The following is a 21,591-nucleotide window of genomic DNA, read 5'->3' as shown; positions in this document are numbered from 1 at the left end:
AATTTATACTACCAAGTGAATGAGGTCAGCACCACAGAGCCCCAAACATCCAAGGACAATAGAGAAAATTCTGGAACACTCTGTATGGAAACACAACTAAGAGGAAATGAAACAAGCGTCAAAGAACAAAGCAAACAAAACCCCAAAACCACTAGCCCAGATCTCTGAGCTGCTTAGCTGATGTGCAGATACAGTTCAACTATTACACACTCAGATAGTTCTGTCTGTCTGTCTGTCTAATCAATCAATAAAATAAAAAATAATTCTACCCACAGTTAAGAAATAACATTTCAATAAAACAAACACCTACAAATGGAGACCACATTTGGGGGGAAATCTTGCCGACTCTCACCCCCTGATCTGCCACTAAGTTTGGGAGATTGGAAGTACTGTTCCTGGGCCACACTCCCTTCATGAATTCCAGACCTCACCGTTAAATCACAGACATGTCTGTAAGCACTCCCTGCCATGGTCTTATTTAGTCTTTACAGCTAGAAAAATGAGCCAGTCCTTAGCCTTAAACTTCTCACTTCCACCTGCAGACACAAAGCCTTCTCTGTCAGCAAAAAGCTCGAAAGCTTTGCTTTCTCCAGGTACAACAGAGCACTCCTTATCCCTGGGGTAGGGAGAGAGGGGCCATCCAGAACAAGAAAATGTTAACCTCTGCACCTAAAACTTGAGTTCAGAGTAATTAAAATGTAATCTCTGTAAGAAAAGACACTTACATCTCTCAGCAGAAAAGCAACAGAAAGGAGCCTGAGCCTGCATCTGACTTTTCCTGACTTCATTCTGGCCCAAGTATAAATAGAGGACTGGCCTGAGCATGGACAACTTAGAGCACGGAGGCTTAAGTGGCCAGAAAACCAGCAAGGAGGAAGTACACTGTAAGTTCTGCTCAACTGCACTGATGCCTTCAACACCAATGCCCAAAGCTGCAAAGGATGGAGCAGCGTACAGTCTGGAAACTCAGTCTACACCAGCCTGACAGCTTGACAGCCTGACCCCCTTCATCTGGCCAGCACTATGACAGACACAAACCCAACACAGTCTTCTTGAGCCTAGAACTGAGCATGGGAAACAAGACACACACACACACACACACACACACACACACACACACACACACACACACACACACACGGGGAGGAGTTGGACAGAATCACCAAAGGGAAGGCCTCTGAACATGTCACTGGCTAGACTGTGACAGGTTTTAAACAGACATCATCATCACACTACAGTTTGGAGCATACAAAGGATAGTCCTGCAGCATCAACTATGATGAGGAGCTCGCTAAGTGCTGAAGCCACAATGATCAAGACATGCCTTCTCCACCTCCGTTACACTGCTACATATAGTCTCTACAGCCACAACCAACACTGGTTCTTATTGGACCTCATAATAAGTAGACTCCAATCAAATAGAGAATTTGCCATCAGTATATAACAACACTGTCAATATATATTAACAATATACATAATGTAGTAATTATTTAGATAATATGACCTGTTATATGTCTTAATAGTGCTGCTTCCTTAGTTTGTCTGTTTCCCACACACCTTGACTGTGAAGGATGACAAAACTTTTCTCAAGGGTGTCTGAAACAAAGCTGAGATTAGCCATCCGTGGGCTTCTCGAATCCATGGATGCTGAAGCCAAACGCTAATACAGACAGATAAGGGCATAAATTAAGCCCCACTAGAAAGCATTTTTCTTAGTACGATAAATCTAGAGTAGGCATCTCTAAACTACTCTGCCAAGCCTTAACAACTGCTCCCAATTACAAAGCTATCTTACCAGCTCATTAACTGAAAGAAACATGGTCTCTCTTACACCCAACCAAGTCTACCTGATAAAGCTATTTGCTTCATAATTTGGCAAGAATTACATGATCTATAGCAAAATGATCTGCCTTTTGAATATTCTGTTTCTGAGACCAGTGTTTTGATAGCCTCCCTATCACAAACAAAATCAGTATTGGAAAGTAATCAAGTGACATCAGATAGGAGACAGAGACAGAGACAGAGGGAGAGGGGGAGGGAGAAACAGATGATACATAGATAAGAGACAGAGATCCATATGCATAAGATATGCATATCAAATATATGTAACCAAATAAAAATGCAGCTTGGAAATACATAAGCAACTTTCATATGAATATACCCATATGCTATAGAGTTATTTTCTGCAACCTGGCATTCTACATGATATAAGGAAATGCACATGAATCTATTCATTTGCACACACAGTAACAATTTCTGAAAATAAGTTGAAGCCGAAATTCTGAACACTGGTTTTTAAAGATATAATTTCCTCAGCCCGGCTGTAAGGCAAAGGGCACTGACGTTAAAAACAATCCTTCCCACCTAATTGCAAAGGCCTCATAGTGCCAAACTCCTCAGCTGTCTATTTCAGTCCCATGACACCGGATGTCCTGGAATCCTCTCCCGTTCCTTAAGTCTCATCAAGCCTTAAATGCCCATCTCAAGCACACCATTCTTGTGAAGGCTCCCTGCAAACAAACCCACCCTGAGTTACATCCCACAACAGCTCTTCCAGCACCCAGCACAATTCCATCCAGACATCTTGATGACCTTAGTTCCCTTTTTACACCTTTTCTCCTTCTCTGACCATTTTCTCTCTAGTGTTCATTCATTCTGCATTGTTCATTGAATAACCATCACAAGGGAGTAGCTGAAAAGATTCTGTTTACATGGTGTTAACTCTCAGCTACATATGCACATTGGTGGGTCTTGTCGAATGACAAAGAAGCATTCTCTAAAAGGCACAGGAACTGAGTAAAGTGGGTAACTGAGGAGGAGAGGTGCTTTATGTACAACACTGGCAAGACTGTGTAGTTCTCCCATATATGCCAGACAGACTACTTTTCTAAGGCCAAGTACTATTATACCTTAGTCACAATTATGATCCTAACAGTCAACATTAACAAATCAACACTAGTAAAATAATAACAGCCACAGATAACACTTACTGAATGTTGCTGCCATTCAGGCAACAATGTTTTACACATGTTAGCACATTTACTCTTCTCCAAGAGTCCTGTAAGGTGGCTACCTTTATAGTGAACCAAATGAAGAAATTCAGGGCAAGGTGGTTACTTGCTCCGGGACACACAGCTAAGAAGCAGGGCAATGAGACAGGCTAAACCTCAGATCCAATTCTAATCCCTACATCGACACCATCTTCCAAAACCAGTGGACATTCCCAAGTGGCATTCTAACAAAATGGAATTTTCTGCTCATACTCTACAATATGTCTCATATCGTTCTGAACCCAGAAGCAGTCTCTGGATCAGGAGAGAAGGAGCTTCTTCCAATTGTGTTCAAACATCAAGGCCTCGGGTTCTGAGAGGCCTGAAGGAAGCTTGGCTGAGGGGCAGCAGGAAAGCAGACAGTGACAGAAATAGACCAGAAGCAGCATACTTTTCTACCAAAACCTTCCTTACAAAAAAGCAAGGAACCATGGGAACCATGCAGGCCACTCCTCCATATTCTTTAGACCATCAGTTTCCAAAGGCTAATCAGTGACCAGGATTCCAAAGCACAGAAAATGCCACATTCTCCCCACCACAGCTACCACAACAGCAGCTAACTCTACCACAACCTAAGGACTACTTCATTCGACCCTGGGAGCTGCAAACCACAACACGGGTACTAATGGCAGCTGAAGCACTTCGCTGCCATCCATTGGGCTCCAGGTCTGAGGTTGTACAACAATGCGACTATAATAATTATTGCTTTAAGAAGGTATTTTCAGACGGGCCTGACCATTGTACCATATGTTTAATGTGGAGCAGGAGTTCATAACTGTAATTAGCAAGTTCCAAACATGGGCCAGGTGCAGCGTGTTTAATTAGCACACACAGCACTTCCACAGAGAAAACACACTACGGTTTCCCTTCTTTCAACAGTAAGGAGGCAGAGACAGAGGAAAGAGGTTGGATGTCTAAAAACACCGTGGAAGGAGGAAACAGCCCCAACATGACTAAGCGCAAGAACAAGGCACGACGGGTAAAAATGCATAGAACTGAGTCCTCGCTGCTGCCAGCTCTTGGCGCACATCCAGGGTGGTATGGGCCAAGCACATTTTACCTACTTTAAATCGCATGTGCTTCTGTTCCTTCCGTACTCTTTCTCTCTCTACAGTTCCCTGAGTCTTATGAAATTGCTCTAAAGCAGTAATGTTGACTATGCTGAAAGAGGATACATAGAACAGCAAAACGAACACAGGTCTTCCACTCCAGAAACGATATGCTTTTCACTTACACTAACATCGCACGGGCTCAGTGGCTTTCTCTCTAAAATGGGGGCATCGGTACCCTCTGCAGGAGGCTCTTGCAAAGACTAGACACAGTAACGGTCTGGAAAATAGATCCTAAACTTGTACAGAGGGTCGGTGGGAGCTACCACTGACATTTAAGCTTTAGTTCTTATTATGGGATAGCCCAGAGCTATCTACTTGGGACTGGACAAGAAGACCATTTTCCCCCAGGTCCTCAGCAGTGCATGCAGGATTGTTTTCTCCTGGGGCAATTCACAGGGCAAGTGGCACCACCTTTACCATTTCTGCAGCTACCTCTCTACATGGCATTTCCCTTTTTCCTTCTGGCTCTATTTTTCTATCTTAGTCACCCAAGTATGTGGGAAGCCAAAAGGTCTTAGGATGCAAATGGGCACAAACTGATGTCTTGTCCCTCCACTGTGCTTAGCAACCTTGGCAAACCAAGCCTTTCTGACGCTCTGCTATCGTCCGCCAACTCACAGGTGAGCTTTCCGTTGACGACAAAGAACAATGCTTTCCACCTCACAGACTGCAGAGGAGCAGGATTAGAAGAAACTACTTCAGGAGAAAACACAAGTAGTAGTCAAATGGAAGCACAAAGATAAGCCTTAATAAGGAAGGTGCGGTGTGCAATGGACACAGAGCTGAAAGGGAGAGACACGGGGAAAGGGAGGCAGGGATCTGCCAAGTCAGTCAGTTAGCTACTGGTCAGCCTGGCATGCAAATCTGTGGCAATCACCCTGGCAGTTACTCTGAGTATTATTCAAATAAGGCCTCTATATGAAGTGGAAAGGAAGAGAAATTAACTCTGTAAAACCTTTCCTTCTTCCTCACGGTATTTTGACTGTAAGCAAGTGAGTTTGGAAATCAGCCTACCTTCCACTGGCACTCTTCAGTTTCAAGCCAGCCATGCAACTTTAGGACAGTCACACCCCTGTGAGATCCTGCTTTCCCACTGGTAGGTCAGGATTTATGTCATCCATCTCAGAAGATGGTCTGGGAACTGGACAAATGCAGTCTGGCAATCTCCCAGCACACCCTGACATGGAGCAGGAACTCAGCTTTAAAAGCCCAGCTTTCGTAGTTATTCTGTAGCAGTGACAACTCATTAGATGTCTCCAAGATCCTGGTGCACAAATACGAGATAATCAATGTACGTGAAATCTCTAAAGCCCGCTGCAGATACTCCAGACACCCCATAAACGTTCATTTCCTGCTGCACAGCCCAACGCTCTGTGGTAGACAGAAAATTGGCTTCCTCCAAACACATCTGCATCCTTACTCCCCGAGCCCACAATTATTAAGTAGTGTGGAGAACAGCTGGAGAGAGGCTTAAGCTGGCCTTAAAGTGGAGAGATCACCCTGGCGAGCCCAGTACAACCACAAAGGCCTCACAAATGAAAAAGGAAACAGAGATGATGGCCTCATGGTGCTGCCTCTGCAGACACAGGAAGGAGCCACAAGCGCACTCCGTGGCTAATTTCCAGAGGTCAGAAGAGAAGAGCTAGATTCTCTACAGAGCATCCAGAATACTTAGCAGCACCCACAGCAATCTCAGGACCGGGAGGTAACGAAGCCACTGTGTTTATAGTAACTTGTCACAATGGCCATAGAAAAGAAACACACGACCAGTTTTTCAGATTGGGAGATCTGAAAACTGAAAAACAAATCAGAAAACAATTTTGCTTCCTCTATATAGTCGCACCTTTCATTAAAATAAATCTCTTAAGGACATCGGTTTTACAGAACTACAGTGAAGGAGTGATCTTAACTGTGACAACTCCATGTTCTGTCCATAAATAACTCAGGGGATGTTAAACCACAGATGTACTCAGTGACACTGCAGCAACAGTGCTAAGTCGAGATGCTAAGACACCAAGCACAGAAATACACCAGGTCTGAGGACGAGCCAATTCACGCCGAAGCACAATTTTCAGACTCTAAGCAAGAAGTTCTTTCTGCACGACTTCCCAGAGCACTTTTCCACCTTCAAGCAACTCCAGTAGGTTTTGCTGTAGGTTACATTTTGCTTCTCCTGTAAACATCGTGCTGTGAAAATTTGGTCCTTAGTGGTCAACCCTCTGAAAGTAAATAGGTCATAGGGAGAACCACCCCATTTGTGCACTGACACTACCTCACTAAAGTGGTTTAGGTCTAGACTAGTTCTTTAAGAACGAGCCATACCACAGGCTGCCTAGATGTTTGGCTCCTCCTCTGTGCAGTGGGCTTCCCTTCCACCTCTCTGCCTCACGGATGCAGCCGTGAGTTCCACACCACTGCATCGGGGCCACGCTCCTGGAACTCTCCAGCCAATAAAGTCCTGAACCATATAAACCTCTTCATAAGAGAACTGGCTTCAGGTATTTTGCTACAGCAATACAAAGTGAAGCAAAGCAGGTTTCAGGGCAATATATGGTTTGAAATCTGCTGTGAGTTTGTTTTTAAACAGAAACTATACTACTTCTCTATGTATATCCATGGACTATCGACTATCTGTTGAAACCAACATTTTCTCTTCATATAAAGAAGCCCAATCAATTTGATTGGAAAGCTTTATTATTGACATGTTAGGACAGATCAAAACACATTCTGGAAAAGAGCCTCTTACAGATCATTCAAATAGAAATCCACTTTCATTTAAAGTGCATTACCTGAGTTATAAGACTGTCGTAGCTAGTCTCCTCACATCCACTAATTCACTAGGAAGCAAAAATTCACTTGGGCAAAAGAATTGTACACTATACTCAAGTCTGTAAAGTAAAGGAAGGGTTTCTGCCTTTCCCTTAACCACAGCCATACTAATCAACTCTCTGACACACCTACTTCTCTGCCCACAGTACATACAGTAGGGCTTCTGTACAAACAACACGGGAAGCAAAATAAATAAGTAGATAGTTAGATAATAAATAAATAAATGACCAAATGAATGACTAAATGAATAAATAAATAATGTCCACAAAACGATCTTTCCTCATCAAACTCCGTTTTTAAACAGCTTCTTCGTGTGGCTTCTTGCCGTAAGAAAGAACACTATCCACTGTGGATCAGGCCACTGCTTCTCTCAACTGAGCAAACGAGAACCAGAGTGCAACCCATGGGAAAGGCAGCAGAAAAGACACCGCCCAGGTCAGCTTTCTACTGAGCCCTAAGCCCAAGAAAAGGAGCGGAGCATTAATCTCTTGTGGCTCCTAAGCCAAAGGTTGTGGCCTCTGTACTCCACACAGATCTCCAGGAAGCCACGCCTAGGCAGGCAGTAGGATTCAGGTTCAAGGATCTAAAGATCCAGGCCTACACATTCACAGATGATACAGTCACACACATCAAAAGCATCCACAAAGAATTCATACTACGTGGTGCCTACCATGAAATATAAAGTCAACTGGCAAGGTGTGAGCAACACAAAGTCAGGTGAAAAGAAACTACCAGGAGCTGTTTAGTCTTCTAGGGAAACGAGCCCATGATCCACCCCACACCCTGGGCTCTGTACCACGGTGCTCTAGTCCACTTTAGCTGCTGGGATCAGTACCATCGGTGGCAGCAGACGTTATAGCCCATGTAAAAAGCAGCACATTCGTAAGTTTAATTTGCATCACATACTCTTTATGAAGGTAGGAAAACGTGACAAGAGGCCTGCCTTCTGCCCACCCCTGTCCTGTCATGATGTACCCACAAGGGTTGAGATGATCAAGTCTGACATGGCTGTCTGAGAAATGACAGATCTCCTGAAGGCTAGTTGCTGGACACCCAAAAGGAAAATAATCTTCTGCCTCCCCTTACCAAAGCAACCTGAAAGAGGGGATCCTAAATGAAAAAACAGGGACCAACTAGTCCTCAGTGCTACACACAGCTGTGCTGTGCCCACCACTCCAGACTAAATTCTGAGGTCCCAACACAGCACAGGAAGTTACATTCCTTGCCTAAAGGTGCTCATGTTCTCCTGAGAGAAGGAACTTCCAAACTCCATTGTGACTGACACAGTGGGATCAGTTAAAATGACTGTTAGAGAAGAGACCCACATTGGGCTCTGGGAATACAGACAGAGAGGACATAAGCCCATTCTGCTGCACAGCAGACAAGGAGCCTACAGCCTTCAAAGAGGCCAAGTAGTAGCAGTGCCCAGGATGTTTCCGCACTCCATCAGGGTCACTCTGAAGTCCCGCTTCCCTCCCCTGACTAGAATAATGCACTACTTGCTCCTAAGCAGGCCACGGTATCCAGGCTGCTTTAGTATACAACACTTACCACCCTACAATATAAATGTCTTTTAATTTGGCTGCTTCCCCACTGTGCTGGAAACTCTTTAAGCAGGGATAAGATATTAGCCAGCTCCGTGCCAGCACTTAGCCCAGCCTTGCCATGCTCCCACTGCTTAAGGATGGACCCCACCCACTAGTCTGTGGAGACTAGGGAAAGACACACCCAGACAGCTAGAGTGCCTCTAGAAGGCTATGATTTCCTCAGTGCAAAGCCATACTTCTCCTCTGACCAATTCACCAACCCCACACAAGTGCTATCTCTAGAAATTCTTTACTGGAAGTAACGCTGTGTGCTCTGGAAACAGGTCAGCCACAGACTCTTATACCCTCTTCTAAGCAACTCAAAGAAGTACCCGAGAAGCATAATCTTAGAGCCTAGGGTTCTATGCCCACCTCCCTACAGGAGGGAACAGGAATAGGTATGCTGCTGGCTCACTAGACTAGGTAGAAGCTTGCCTTAAAGACCTAACAATGTTAGCATTTCACAGATTCTCTCAAGACCATTTAGGGATGAAGACAGGGAAGTCTGTGATTCTCATCACCAAAGCAAGTCCACAGCATAGCTGGCAAGGGCTGAGAAAAGGAAAGGACTATAGGACAGAATCTTTCAGAACACAACCTAGCAACTGGCAAATCATACTTAATTCTTATCCCCGTATGCTTTTAAGTCACTGTACAGACTGTGAAAATACAAGCAAGATTTTGGCCTGTTAGTGCAGTCCTGTAACTCCAGGACTGGGAGACTACGGCAGAAAGATCCCGAATTCTAGATCAGTCTCAGATCCCTAGGGAACTGATACCAGCCTGAGCTTCACAGACATACTCTGCCTCCAGAACTGAAGAAATTAACTGAACCTTGGGAATTCTGATTCAGGTTCTACTAAATGGTGGGCATTCTGTCAAAAAGCAGAGAAAATCTTTTGCCAGCTTGTGTAAGTAGTCTGGAGATGTAGAGACCCCTAGGAGGAGCAGCTTCAGGCTTTTCAGGTAAAAACAGAAGAGAAGTAAACAGTTACTAACAGACTGCGGACCTCTGAGGGTGTAACAGGGTCTCTAAGGGCAGTAGGTTAAGAACCTGTGAGCCAATCCAAAGACAGGGCTGAGGACACTTCCTGCTGCTCCAGACAAACCTGAGGGCCAATGAAGAAGAAAAAAACCTCCCAGCCAGGCTTCAACCTGACCTCTGATGTCTAGGAATAATGGTAAATACAAATAATCAACTAGCGAGACCCTAGGAAAGGCCTAGTTTGCTCACAGCCGTGGGGACTGAAGTGGCTGCGGTCACCTCCCCAGTGAACTACTCTGAGTGCTGTGCCCACCAGGTCTCCACTGCAGTGTCAAACACACTCCAGGACAGTGAGCTTCAACAGGTGATCTTTCCGGATGACATACCTTCCTCTGATAACAGAATATACTCCTGATAAAACCCTCTTGTCACTGCTCTCAAGAAATCACTTTATAAATTCATTAAAGCAAATATTCCATTAAGAAAACTGTGAGGAAAGAAAAAGTCTATCTTGTAACAAGAAAAAAGTATAATTTGGGGATTTTCTTTTTTCATCCAATTGACTGACACACACACACACACACACACACACACACACACACACACACACACACACACAAAATCTTGCCTCTCTGCTGAGACTTAAAGAGTCCTGTAAAGTCACAGGAGGGCCATAACCCACAACCCATATTGCGATCTGCTTCTAGCCAGGCCTTTACTAAAAAAGGGTCAGGCTGGGGAAATGGCTTCATTTGTGTTTGCCATGCAGGCATGAGGACCTCAGTTTGGATGCCCAGCACCCAACCAAAAGCAGCTGCAGCAACATGCGTGCTGGCCTAGCACTGGATAAGCAGACTAAAGGAACCACGTGTCTGCTGGCCACCCAGTTCAGCAAACTCCAGCTTCAATGAGTGATCCTGTCCGAAAAAATGTCACTAACACATGCCCCATCTCCCTCCACACACAGAAGGCCACGAAAACTTACTCTCATAAGTTTACAAAATTATTTTCCTAATATAATAATACATAAAACACTGAATAATATATGTAAGATAGTTTTAAAAGACTCATTTTGCAGGTATATTGTCAAGTTGCAAGACCTACATAAGAGAAATGAGTTGTCTAAGCTGTCTGCAGGAGATGCGGTACACTGTTAACAATTTTAAATTCACACAGGTACCTTCTATTATGCCCCTCCTGTGGGTGACAGGGTAAAACAACACATTTACCAAATCTGGTCCTTAGTTTGTAGCATAAGAGCATTATTGGGGTGGGTGTTGGCCCACTAATGGGGCACCCCGATTGTTTTTAAAAGCCTTATGAGAATGCACACATGCTCATTTATATACTCTGCATTCTGCTTTCCTGATCTACTAACAGGAGCTTAAAGCAAGGCATACTTTAAACTATCTGACCTTTGCTATTTTCCAGAAAAAGCCTGAGTTTAGCATGAAAACAAGAGACGGGATTACAGACACAAATCTGCTTCCCAGACCTCTGAGCAAGGGCCTGGAAGCAATGGTTTATAGGAACATGCCACCATGAAGAAATCAGGGCACAGTGTGGGACAGGGCTGATTTCAGCATAAGGCGACATAAAATAAGCCCTGGAATAAGACGCTGCCCCAAATACCCAAATCCACAGATGCTCAATCCCTGTATATAAAACAGGATAATGTATATAAAACAGGATAATGTATATAAAACAGGATAATGTATATAAAACAGGATAATGCTTGCTCACACTAAGCTAGTCATGTCCTCTCTGTCCATTAAGCAATCACTATAGTACATACTGGTACCTAATACTATACAATCTCGTGTAGGACTTACATAACAAAAATGTACCTGTTTAATAAAGGTTCTTTTTTTCCAAATATTTCTATATGTTTTGGTTAAGAAATATTGATGGATATAGAGCAACTAGTTATATATAGCCCATGGATATATGGCAAACTAGCTATACTCACATGTGATAATCCCAGCAAAAGGACCAAAGGTACAGGGAAAGGGCTCGCAGTAAGCACATGTGGGACAATGTAAGCATCAGTTTATACAGTAAAGGTTTATAACTCACTGATTTAAAGAATCCATGAGTGTACAAGATAAATGAGATAAAGGTAAAGGAAGGTAGAGGGAAGGAGTGGGGACAGAGAGAGGGCAAAAGAAATGTCCCCTCTCAGTAGAATGTCAATAAATGAATGTAGCTGGAGTAGAGAAGGTAGCCACGCACAGCCATGTTTCACATTGTACAAAATATGAATGGGTGCTAAGGTCGTGAGGGACAGTTTAACAAAAATGGAACGTTCAGTCTCAACGTATATCCCAAGAAAAGCACCAGGTATTACAAAAGGAGACAGTTTACTTCTCAGGAATAGGCCAGCATGGTCTGGGCAGTCACTAAACTGTCCGCCAGTGCTGTGAGACCTCTGGCACCGCGTGCTCTCACAGGCAGAGGACGCACTCTCTCTTCCACAACGGTGCAAGGGAATCAGAGCGCCCAGAGATACAGATGCTCTTCCATGAACACGGGCATGTCTTCAGAGATAGAGGAAGGCTGTCTCCATCAAAACACCGGAAACCTGGCAGCTGGGTGCAGTGTGTGCTGCTCTAGATCTGGTCCCCTCAGGGCAAAAATAGAATAAGTGGCAAAGACAGGTAGGGAATTGAGTGAGACGGCAGCATCACATGTGAGCTTCAACTGCCTACAAGAAAAGCCCCTCCCAGTTAGGAAGTAGGTAGAGAAGTTAAACACACAAAGGGCAACGCCATGTGACACAGACACCTCACCATCAACAGAGTCATGAACATAGCAGAAGGCTCAGGAAGGACAGCACAGCAAATCCTAAATGGTGAATCCAGGTAGAGGGTGCAATGAAGTCTTAGCACTATCCTTTTAACGTCTGTGTGAGCGTAAAAATGTTCCAGAAGAAATCTTTGAAAGTTGGAGGAAGAAGAGACAGATAAATCACTACAAGCCAGCATCAAAGGCAGGGACAGGAAGATGAGGAACAACAGAACAAAGTCAGAGGTTATGTAGGATGCCGCCAGCACCATGTCACTGACCCTAAGGTACGCAGCATCTGCTTCATATCTCATTAACACGAAGCCACCTGGTCCTGAGAAAAGTGGTGTGAGCTTCACAGCACATAACCCACTCTGCAAACAGCTCGTTAGCCATGTTCACCTGCCAGACTGGGTTTCGAACATTCGATGAGATGTAAGGGGAAGGAGAGGGAGGAGGCTGGAGACAGCTCTGGGCTTAGGAACTCTTGCTTCTCCTGCTAAGGACCCAAATTCTGATCCCAGCACCAACACTGGGAAGATCACTACACCAGGTTCAAGCAATCTGATGCCTTCCCACGGATTCCACAGTCACGCATGCAAATTCACACAAAAGAAATCGAAAAGATCATTAAGCGGAATAATTTGTTTGTTTCAAAATAACAATAAGGTGATGGGAAGGACAGCAGCAACAGCCATTTTGCTCTATGCTCTCTACACAGCCAGCCTGCCACAGCGCCTCTCACAAGCACCACGAACACCCCAGAGCACACACACCTGTTTAGTCACCATTATGCAGACAGGAAACTGAGGCTGACAGAGTTGATTCAGCCACAGCCACAACACAACAAGGGCAGCACTAAGATGTGAGCCCAACTTGGCTGACACAAAACTTAACTGCCCTGTTCTGCACAACAGCCTGAGTTGGACCCAGGATCACTTCGGCTAACTGGCTTGCACGCAGTGCAGGAGCTAAGGCAAGGGATTTTTCTAAGTGGTTAACTTCTGTTTATGCTCTCTGGGCACAACTGGACTGAAAGTAAGAGACAGCGAAATGAGGGCAGCGAGAAAATCCAGTCCCTTCCAACAGAAAGCAGGTAATCATTCACTCCGCACTGGTCAAGTGGACACGGCTGGGGTCTAAAACCCAGATAGAGCAGGTACTCGGGGGGAGCAAAGAAGATCATCAGAAGACCTCACATTATAGCACCGTCACTTCACCTCAGGGAAACGGAATGAGCTAAGCAGAGACAGAACTGCTCCAGGTCAGCTTAGTAGACTCAAACATCCACAGTTCAACTTAGTACTTCAAAATATGTCAACACATATTATCTGCATCAATGATAACCGATTTTTGGAATTCTTAGAGTCACTAGATGTGGTGACCCAGTATTCAGCACTGTTAAAAGTCACTTCAAAGGAGAGCCATGTTTGTTTTTCTAAACCCTCCTGTGGCTCTGTACCTGGCACTGGCAGGCCCTCTAACTCACTCCGGTCAATAGCTGCAGAAGACAAGACAGGCAGAAAACCCCACACCAGCTCACAGACCTTCCTTACTGTCTCTAGCTGTGTGTCTCGGACTTTGATATACATGCCCCAGTGCAAACTAACTCTGAGAACTGTAACTCCCCCTTGAAGGAACAGACTGCAACAATGGTCCATAGCCACAAGCCAGACATCCCAGTATCTGAGTGTTCTATCCAGACCTTCCCTACGTTAGCCTCATGACTCAGTCAGATGACCCTGTGACCACCATTACTGTATCTGTAGAATGAGATGAACAATGTTAACGTCACACAGTAATACTAGGACTAAAAAGGAATGCACGAAAAGCAAAGTAGCAATTGAGCACAGCACTCCTTAGAAACTCAGAAACACCAGGAAATGGACAAAAACGCTTCACTGTATCCTGAAATGCTGGAGAAAGTATACTACATTGGAAGAAAAAAATAGTAGGAACGCATGAAATCCCCAAGACAGGCAAGCGTGTGCATCAGCACTAATTTCAGTTCAGGAGTTAAGCTAGATGGGTAGAAGACGATCTGCCGCTATGTGGAGCGCCATCTAGTGGACAAAACGCAGAGCACAGCCATGTATCAGGAGCAGGGATAACCGCCTTGAAAAATGAGAATGAAAACTGCCCCTCCCCAGTTCTTCCAATTTCTCAATGGGACCTGGAGCCAGTAGTGACCCCAAGTGTAGGATTTATGCTGAGAGGAGAGATCAAAGAGGTTGCTCTCCCACACCCATGCCCTTTACCATGCCAAGGAAGAGCACCAATAATATGCCAGAACACCATTAAAAATCCTTAAAATAGCAGCAGAAGCTGATTGGTGAAAGCCATGGAAATTTACAGCCTCCCGACTCAGAGCAAGCTCTCTTGTGCTGGGGAGGCTGCGCTGTCCAGACACGCTTTAAGCTATGTACATAAAAAGGTCTATGGAACTTCATTTGTTAAATTTAGGCTTAGGGTGCTGTACGTCAACTAGCATAATTAAATCAACTGGTTCTGATGGGAATCAAAGGAGCTTCCTAAGCCAGGAGTTCTCTTCCAGAACTTCCAGGGCTGGACAACTAAAATCATCCTAGTATCCTAAGATCACCATATATAACAAGGCTAGGATCTGTGTGTTATCACTAGACACACCGTATCTGCAAAGTGACAACAGTTCCTACACATCTGTCTTGGGCCAGCCCACAACAGCAGCCAATAATAATTTAGAACCTACTGTGTGTTCTACATTACACGTGTGTAAACCATCAATCATTGAGAAGTTAAGCAATTGGACAAATCTGAAGGGTGTCACCTTGCATAATCACAGGACTCTTTCTGCACAGTTTGGTCCTTGTTAGGTGTAGCTATTCCCTAAGGACATGGCATTCCCCCATCCACCAGTCGACACATTGGCCATAGTCACAGTCTGCCCCTCGATAGCACATGGAATCTTGACTGCTCAGCAGATCACTGGTGCAAAGCTTTGCAGTTAATTAAGCGCTGTAGTTAGAGCAGTCACAGTGCCTGCTTGCACACTACCAGAGGCGCAACGCATAGTGACCTTGGATAATTATCTGACCCTCCTAATATGTTTTTCTCACCTATAAAATGAGCTATGCTTTTTTTTTTTTAATTTTCTTTTTCTTTGAGATGGCGTTTCTCTGTGTAGCTCTAGATGTCCTGGAGACCAGGCTGGCCTCAAACTTAAAGAGTGCTGGAATCAAAGGTGTGTACCAAGACTGCCCAGCATGGTTTATTCTTAGCAATGTTAGAAGAATTAAATGAAACAGTATACATAAAGCATGAAAATGAGAAACGGCCCTTGACAAAGAGCAGCTGCAACAATTAGTAATTACAAAGCATATATGTTTAAATACACTGCCTTCCAGAAAGCCAAGACTATTGATTGTAGGAATATGATCTTGTGTGTTGACATTCCCTACCTCCCTCCCTCCCTTCCTTTCTTCTCTTTGAGTCTGGCTTTAAAGGAAAAGGACTTTCTCATTATACCACAAACTAAGTAAGAATCTAATACACACTGAACCAGTTGATTCCTTGGTGACCAAGAATTAAAAACAGAAAGCTCTGTCTGCAAGTTCTACAGGACTCCTTCACCCGGCAAGACCTGAGAGAAGATTTCACTTGTGCTCTTTCTAGGCCACATTGTCCTGCTTTCTCTGACTCCCGGCATGCATACACATGTCAGACTCCTCATGCTGAACAGCCATCAAGGCACTAGTGTTGCTGGAAAGCTCAGGACACAGTGGGTGGCCTTTCTGCTAAAGCACATTTTCAGACACCTCTTTTAAAAATTCATCATCACCAACTGAAATTCCCAATGGGCTTCTACCATAATAAAACTTTCATTTAAGAACAACGCTGAGTAACGGCCTTTTAGATCCTTTCTTAAAGTATCCTTTCTAAGCATTGAAGAGTTCCAATCTGACTACAGCGCCACCTCCTTTCCATTTTGGAGCCTGAGATGCCTCATTACAGAACACACACACACAAGGCAAGACAGAGATAAAACTACCAACCTGGCAAGATCCTGTGTGGGTCAGAGAGAGTGCCCTGGAAGCACCTGGCACCAAGAGGCCCTCCATGTGGTTGCTTGTATTCTGACCATTTGTAAGCACTGTCCCAGAGCTAAGAACACCCTGCTTACTGTTTTAATAAATATGTATGCCATTCTCTCTCCCTTCAGTGGGACAGAAGTCGAGTGGTAAAGGGATCTCTGCATACCCGAGTTGAAGCTGGCATTCAGAGCAGCTCAGTTATTCTCTGACTTCCTGTTTCTGGCTAAGCCTGGCCCCAGTGGTATAAACCTTTAATCCTAGCCCTCAGTAAGTAAGGCAGGCAGGCAGGCAGGCAGATCTCTATGAACACGAGGCCAGCATGGTCTACATTGTGAGTTCTAGGCCACTCAGGGCTACATAGTGAAACCCTGTCTAAAAAAAGAAAAAAAAGGGGGGGAAGGAAGGAGGGAAGAAGGGAGGGAGAGAGGGAAGAGAGGGAGGGAAGGGAGGGAGTGAGGGAAGAGAGGGAGGGAAGGGAGGGAGTAAGGGAAGAGAGGGAGGGAAGGGAGGGAGTGAGGGAGGAAAGGAAGGAAAGAAAGTTTCTGGCTGGTACCTGGAATTGCAAATTAACTCCTTCAGGTAAGATTTATAAGACTTGTGTCATGAGCTTTAAGGATTCTATTGATTCTTGTTTGACTCTATTTATTTAGAAAAAAATCCCATTATGGATTTCAGAAGGAAGACTGATTGCACTGGAGTGCACTGGCTTAACAAGTTCCCCAGGAAAGAAAAAAAGTAAGTAAACATCTGATTCTAAACAGATCTGACAACAACATCTCATTATCTCCTGAAAAAGACCCCTACTGTTCCTCCACACTTAGGATCCTGGCATGCTCTCCTGCTGGTTTTAACACCCCATTTCACTTGGAATCTTCCCTCCTTCCTCATCAGTGTGCACATCAGAGACCTCATCCCCACACCTCAGGCCTGGTGGTCTACAGAGGATAGGAGCAGAGTTCTCAGTGGCTCTGAATCCCCAGCCCAGTGAAGGCAGGAGGACAGGTAAGACAGGTCCACTCTTCCAGTGAGTAAAGAGAACTAAACCCCAGCATCACACCAGGGAGGAGGTGGGCATCACTGCAGATAAGAAAAAGGCAATGAGCTCTGCCCTTCGGTGGGGAGAGGAAACCTGCAGGGAGACGAGTAAAAATAGACAATGCATCTTTCAACCCAATGTGGTCAGGGAGCAAGACAAGGAACTGCACATCAGGAGGCGAGGCTTTCCGAGTCTGCGCTTGTTGCTAGCCAACACTGGACAGCAACCTCACTTCCCAGACCTCCGAGGGTCAGAACAGAGTAGTCTGGCAAACCGGACAACCTACTTTTGGCTTCTCTCTGACGCCCTCGAAGTGTGCTATTTCAGACAGGTTCTACAACTGAAATCCTGGCCCAAAGACCTCTCCATCCCTGCGGTGCTGGCAGTAATTAAAATACAAGCATCACCTGGGACAGAAGGCTCTCAGAAACATTATTCCAGTTCATCCGAACCTCGGATCACTCTGTATCTCCAAAGAACAGCTGGGGACTGAGTTCTGAGGAAAGAAGACATCTATAAACCTGAAACTCATTCTCTCCTAAAGTAGAATACGGGGCTTCTGGTTCCTCACCTCTTCTCCAGCAGTCAGCACAAAAAGCCTGGCACTTTTAGTCCCCAAGGGTCCAAGTGCCAGAACACTGTATCTCTCTGTGAGGCATTGCACAAAATTCAGAAGTCACTGACCTCAAACTGAGTCACTATATCCATGTCCTACAAATGTAAACCCAAATACTCACAACCAGAAGAGAAACAAACAAACAAGAACTAATGGCAGCCTCTTCTGGATGAGGTAGGGAAGCTCACTCGGAAGAATATGGGTGCCACGCCTAGACAGCACTCTGCTAATCCGTGCTGAGCCCTCTCTGTGCAGGTCAGAGCGCACTCAACCAGAGCCAAACGATTTTCCAAAAGGGACTCCCCAAAACGGAAGCTTCACCATGGAGTTTTGTTCAGTACAAGGAACTACGGGCTAATGACTCTCTTTCTGCACATACATAGGCTCACACCTTTTTGCTTAAATAACGCAAAAAGCCCTAATATTTGAGAAGCTGAGGGCACACGAAAACCATTATTTTGAAATAGCAACAAAGGGCTTATCAGTGTGGGCTCACAGACAGCCTCACTTCACTCTGCTTCCTCCTGTAACCAACAACAACTAAATATAACTTGGCTGAGAATAGCCACCAATCTTTACATTATTAGATAATTAAAAACACGGGGTTATGCCTTGGACAGACTTGAACAGCGAGCCATCCAAACCAAAATGTGAGATTAAATCATGACACAAGAAAGACATCCTGGAGAGGGATTTTATAGGTCGGAATATCTCTTTCTGGCAAATGTAACACAGGGCAAGCACCACCCCTGTAGTCTAACTGACCTCCATAACAAGAAGCACAGCAGTTCCCATTGTAGGCATGACTGGGGGACCAAGCAGGGCACAGTGAGCGAACGCCAAGGCCAATTTCTTTCCTTTCTTACCAAGCCTGACTTCTTTTGTCTTCAATGCCAATTAAGCACTAGCCTTACTTTTGTTGTCGAATGAAATTTTACACTGGGGCAACGAGAGAGAAGCAGCTTCCTTTGGAAATTAAAAGTCACCTGGGTAACTCATGTCCATCATGAACCTGGACAAAAGGCAGCCGTGCACCAGCACTAGCCGAGGTCTCACCTGAGGGCTATCTGCTCCAGTCCTTACTTAAAGACTGTAGCAACAGCGATAACTCAGCCAGGGCGCAGATCGATGTTTATGAATACCGCATTCTGAAATAACTATGTCTCATTTATAATCTGTCTCATTATGGTACGGTGCTGATTACTAAACTAAAATACTGGTCACGGGAGGGCTTTAATTCACAGGTGCCTTGGCTGGGGAACTAAATCCTTCCGAAGTCTACAATGGAGGTCTGCTTCTTCAAAATGCAGAAAGAGCCCCTTGTCTCTTACAACAGTGTCAATCTTTTTAAAGGACATAGTACTTCCCTCTCATATTAAATTAACCATGTACAATCATACTCACTGTATTGATTTCAATAGTGGTTTAAATTGATACTCAAGAAGAGTTCATTTCAACTTTTGGGGGGGGGCGCAAGTCACATATAGAAAGAAGAATGCCATTCAAGACAGAAGATGTGAGTTCAAATTAATTCTCAATACCTACAGGCTGATGCGCAGTAGGGGTCCCAGTAGCCTCTCAGAAAGCACTGATTGTCTTGCCTGCAGGCCTGGAAGTATGAGGATAGAACTAGACAGCAAGTGCTCAAGTGCTGTGGAAACTTTGCAAACTGTGCAAAACCCTAAGGACCATCAGCCTCTGAGACAGGAGCTGCAGAGTGTCTCTTACGTGCCACACACCACACATGGTAAAGGTTCATCTCCGTACCGACCATTCCCACCTGTGGGAGATTCCAGCATAACTCTAAAAAGGCTTTTCTTGGAGCAAAAATTACACAGCAAAATAAGAATAACAACACTTTCATATGACCAGTGAGAGGGTAGCTATCAGATTTCAAATGAAACTTTGCCAAAATTCACCCGAATGCTGACTTTAGACCTGATGGTTGTTTTTTTTTTTTTTAAAGGCACTTGTAATGTTAGGAGTTACGTAACAGACCATAATTAATATTTTAAATGACAGAGCACTGTGTCCTGGATACCAGGCTCCATCTCAAGTCATGTAAGAACCCGCAGTAACGGGAGCATCCTAGCAGCAGCGTTTCCTTCACCAGTAAGAAATGCACTTCTCACAAGAATTACCGTCCTGATGAAAAGCAAGGCAACCAAGTTAAAGCCAAACAAGTCCGGAAAACACCTCCCAGGCCACCATTACCCCCAGCAGACACACAGGAACCGACAGAATTGTGGACATCTTAACAGCACTCGGCTACGACAACACAGTACGGGAAAACAAGCCGGACTTTTAAAAGAACTCATTATCTTTTCAAACCAGTTTCCCTGGTGGAGGAGAACCCAAGTTTGATTTAGTCTCTTCACCAGGAAAACTGTACTTGGTTTCACAGTCCACACCATTTCTAAGCCACTGATCTCACACAACGTACAAAGAATTTTCTTACAGAGACGACAGCCCGGGCAAGCAGCAAATGATACACGTAAATCACAGGGAGTGGGGAGTACAATTGTAACCTAACTGCAGGGACCTAACTACAAGACTGTTCAGAGGAACCAGGCAGTAAAACTTAAAATTCTTTTTCGCCAATTTAAGAGTGAACGCCCATTACTTTTTCACAAGCCCCGTTACATGAAAGAAATCAAAATAAGCATGCCATTAACGGGAGAGGCTGGCGAACATATCTCTGTTCAACAATTGAAAGAAGCTTAAATTCTTGGAGAAGGTAAGTCTCTCCACCACCCGCACAAAGGACAACAGCCTGCTCCTGACAACTGTATACAACAGGCAAGGAGCAGGGGTCGTGGTTCTAAAACATAGGTGTCTACACACAAATAGAATATGTCTGCCTCATCTTTCTCTCCCAACAATAAGAGTCAGGACCAGCACTGTGAACAGCATACCATAGGATCCACTACACAAAGTGATTCATAAAAAGGATACAGATCTGACCAGATGATGTCTCTGCCATATCCCTAAAAAAGAAGTAAGAAGAAAGAAAGAAAGAAAAAAAAAAAAAAAAAAAAAAGACCAGAGGTTCCCTAACCATCTTTCTGGGAAACATGCTGGACCCGGGTGTAGCAGATAGATTGGGGGAAGGCAAGCTTCATTTACCTTCCATCCCAACAGATGATTCAGGAAGCCAGAGGAGAAGTAAACCAGAAGAATACTGCCTTGGGTAGGCGTGCCTCCATAAACCCCAATGTCCCTGTCCTTGGCACTTCCCGGTTCCTTTTCCACCCGCGCTGGTTGGAGGAGTGTGAAAAATGGCACAGGCGGTGGTTCCTTTGGCAATGTGTTCAACCCTAAGCCTGACACCAATGAGGGTCACCCGCCCAGCTTGTCTCAAAAAGAGAAAGGGCGAGCAAGAACTGGCTCTCTGGCGGGCCTCCTCTCCCAAACTGAGACCTCCAAGGGCCGCCTGCCTGCCAGCCAGGCTGGCATGAGTGCCCGCCCCCAGGAACGGCAAACTGCCCAGCCAGCGGCCGCCTAGGCACACACAGAAAAACCGT

General features: G+C 44.8%; 1 protein-coding gene across 4 annotated transcripts in view; it reads right to left on the bottom strand.

Moving 5' to 3' along the window:
* The window catches only part of Khdrbs3 (KH RNA binding domain containing, signal transduction associated 3), a 150,815-nt gene that overhangs the window by 128,369 nt on the left and 855 nt on the right, over positions 1-21,591 (bottom strand). For 2 of the 4 annotated variants that reach the window (XR_015624365.1, XM_087558902.1), the window contains exon 1: positions 21,194-21,482. The exons of the other annotated variants lie outside the window; for them this stretch is intronic. Coding sequence is in view for 1 of the 2 variants with exons in the window: in XM_087558902.1 (XP_087415028.1) it covers positions 21,194-21,200 (7 nt within the window). In the remaining variant the exon portion in view is untranslated. Of the gene's footprint in view, positions 1-21,193; positions 21,483-21,591 lie in introns of those variants that run through there. 4 annotated transcript variants of the gene reach the window in all.

This window comes from Rattus norvegicus, chromosome 7 (assembly GCF_021556685.1).
Source record: "Rattus norvegicus strain SHRSP/BbbUtx chromosome 7, alternate assembly SHRSP_T2T, whole genome shotgun sequence".
Taxonomy (NCBI): Eukaryota; Metazoa; Chordata; class Mammalia; order Rodentia; family Muridae; genus Rattus; species Rattus norvegicus.
The sequence above is the reverse complement of the archived record's forward strand: the minus strand, read 5'-3'. Positions and strand labels throughout refer to the sequence as shown.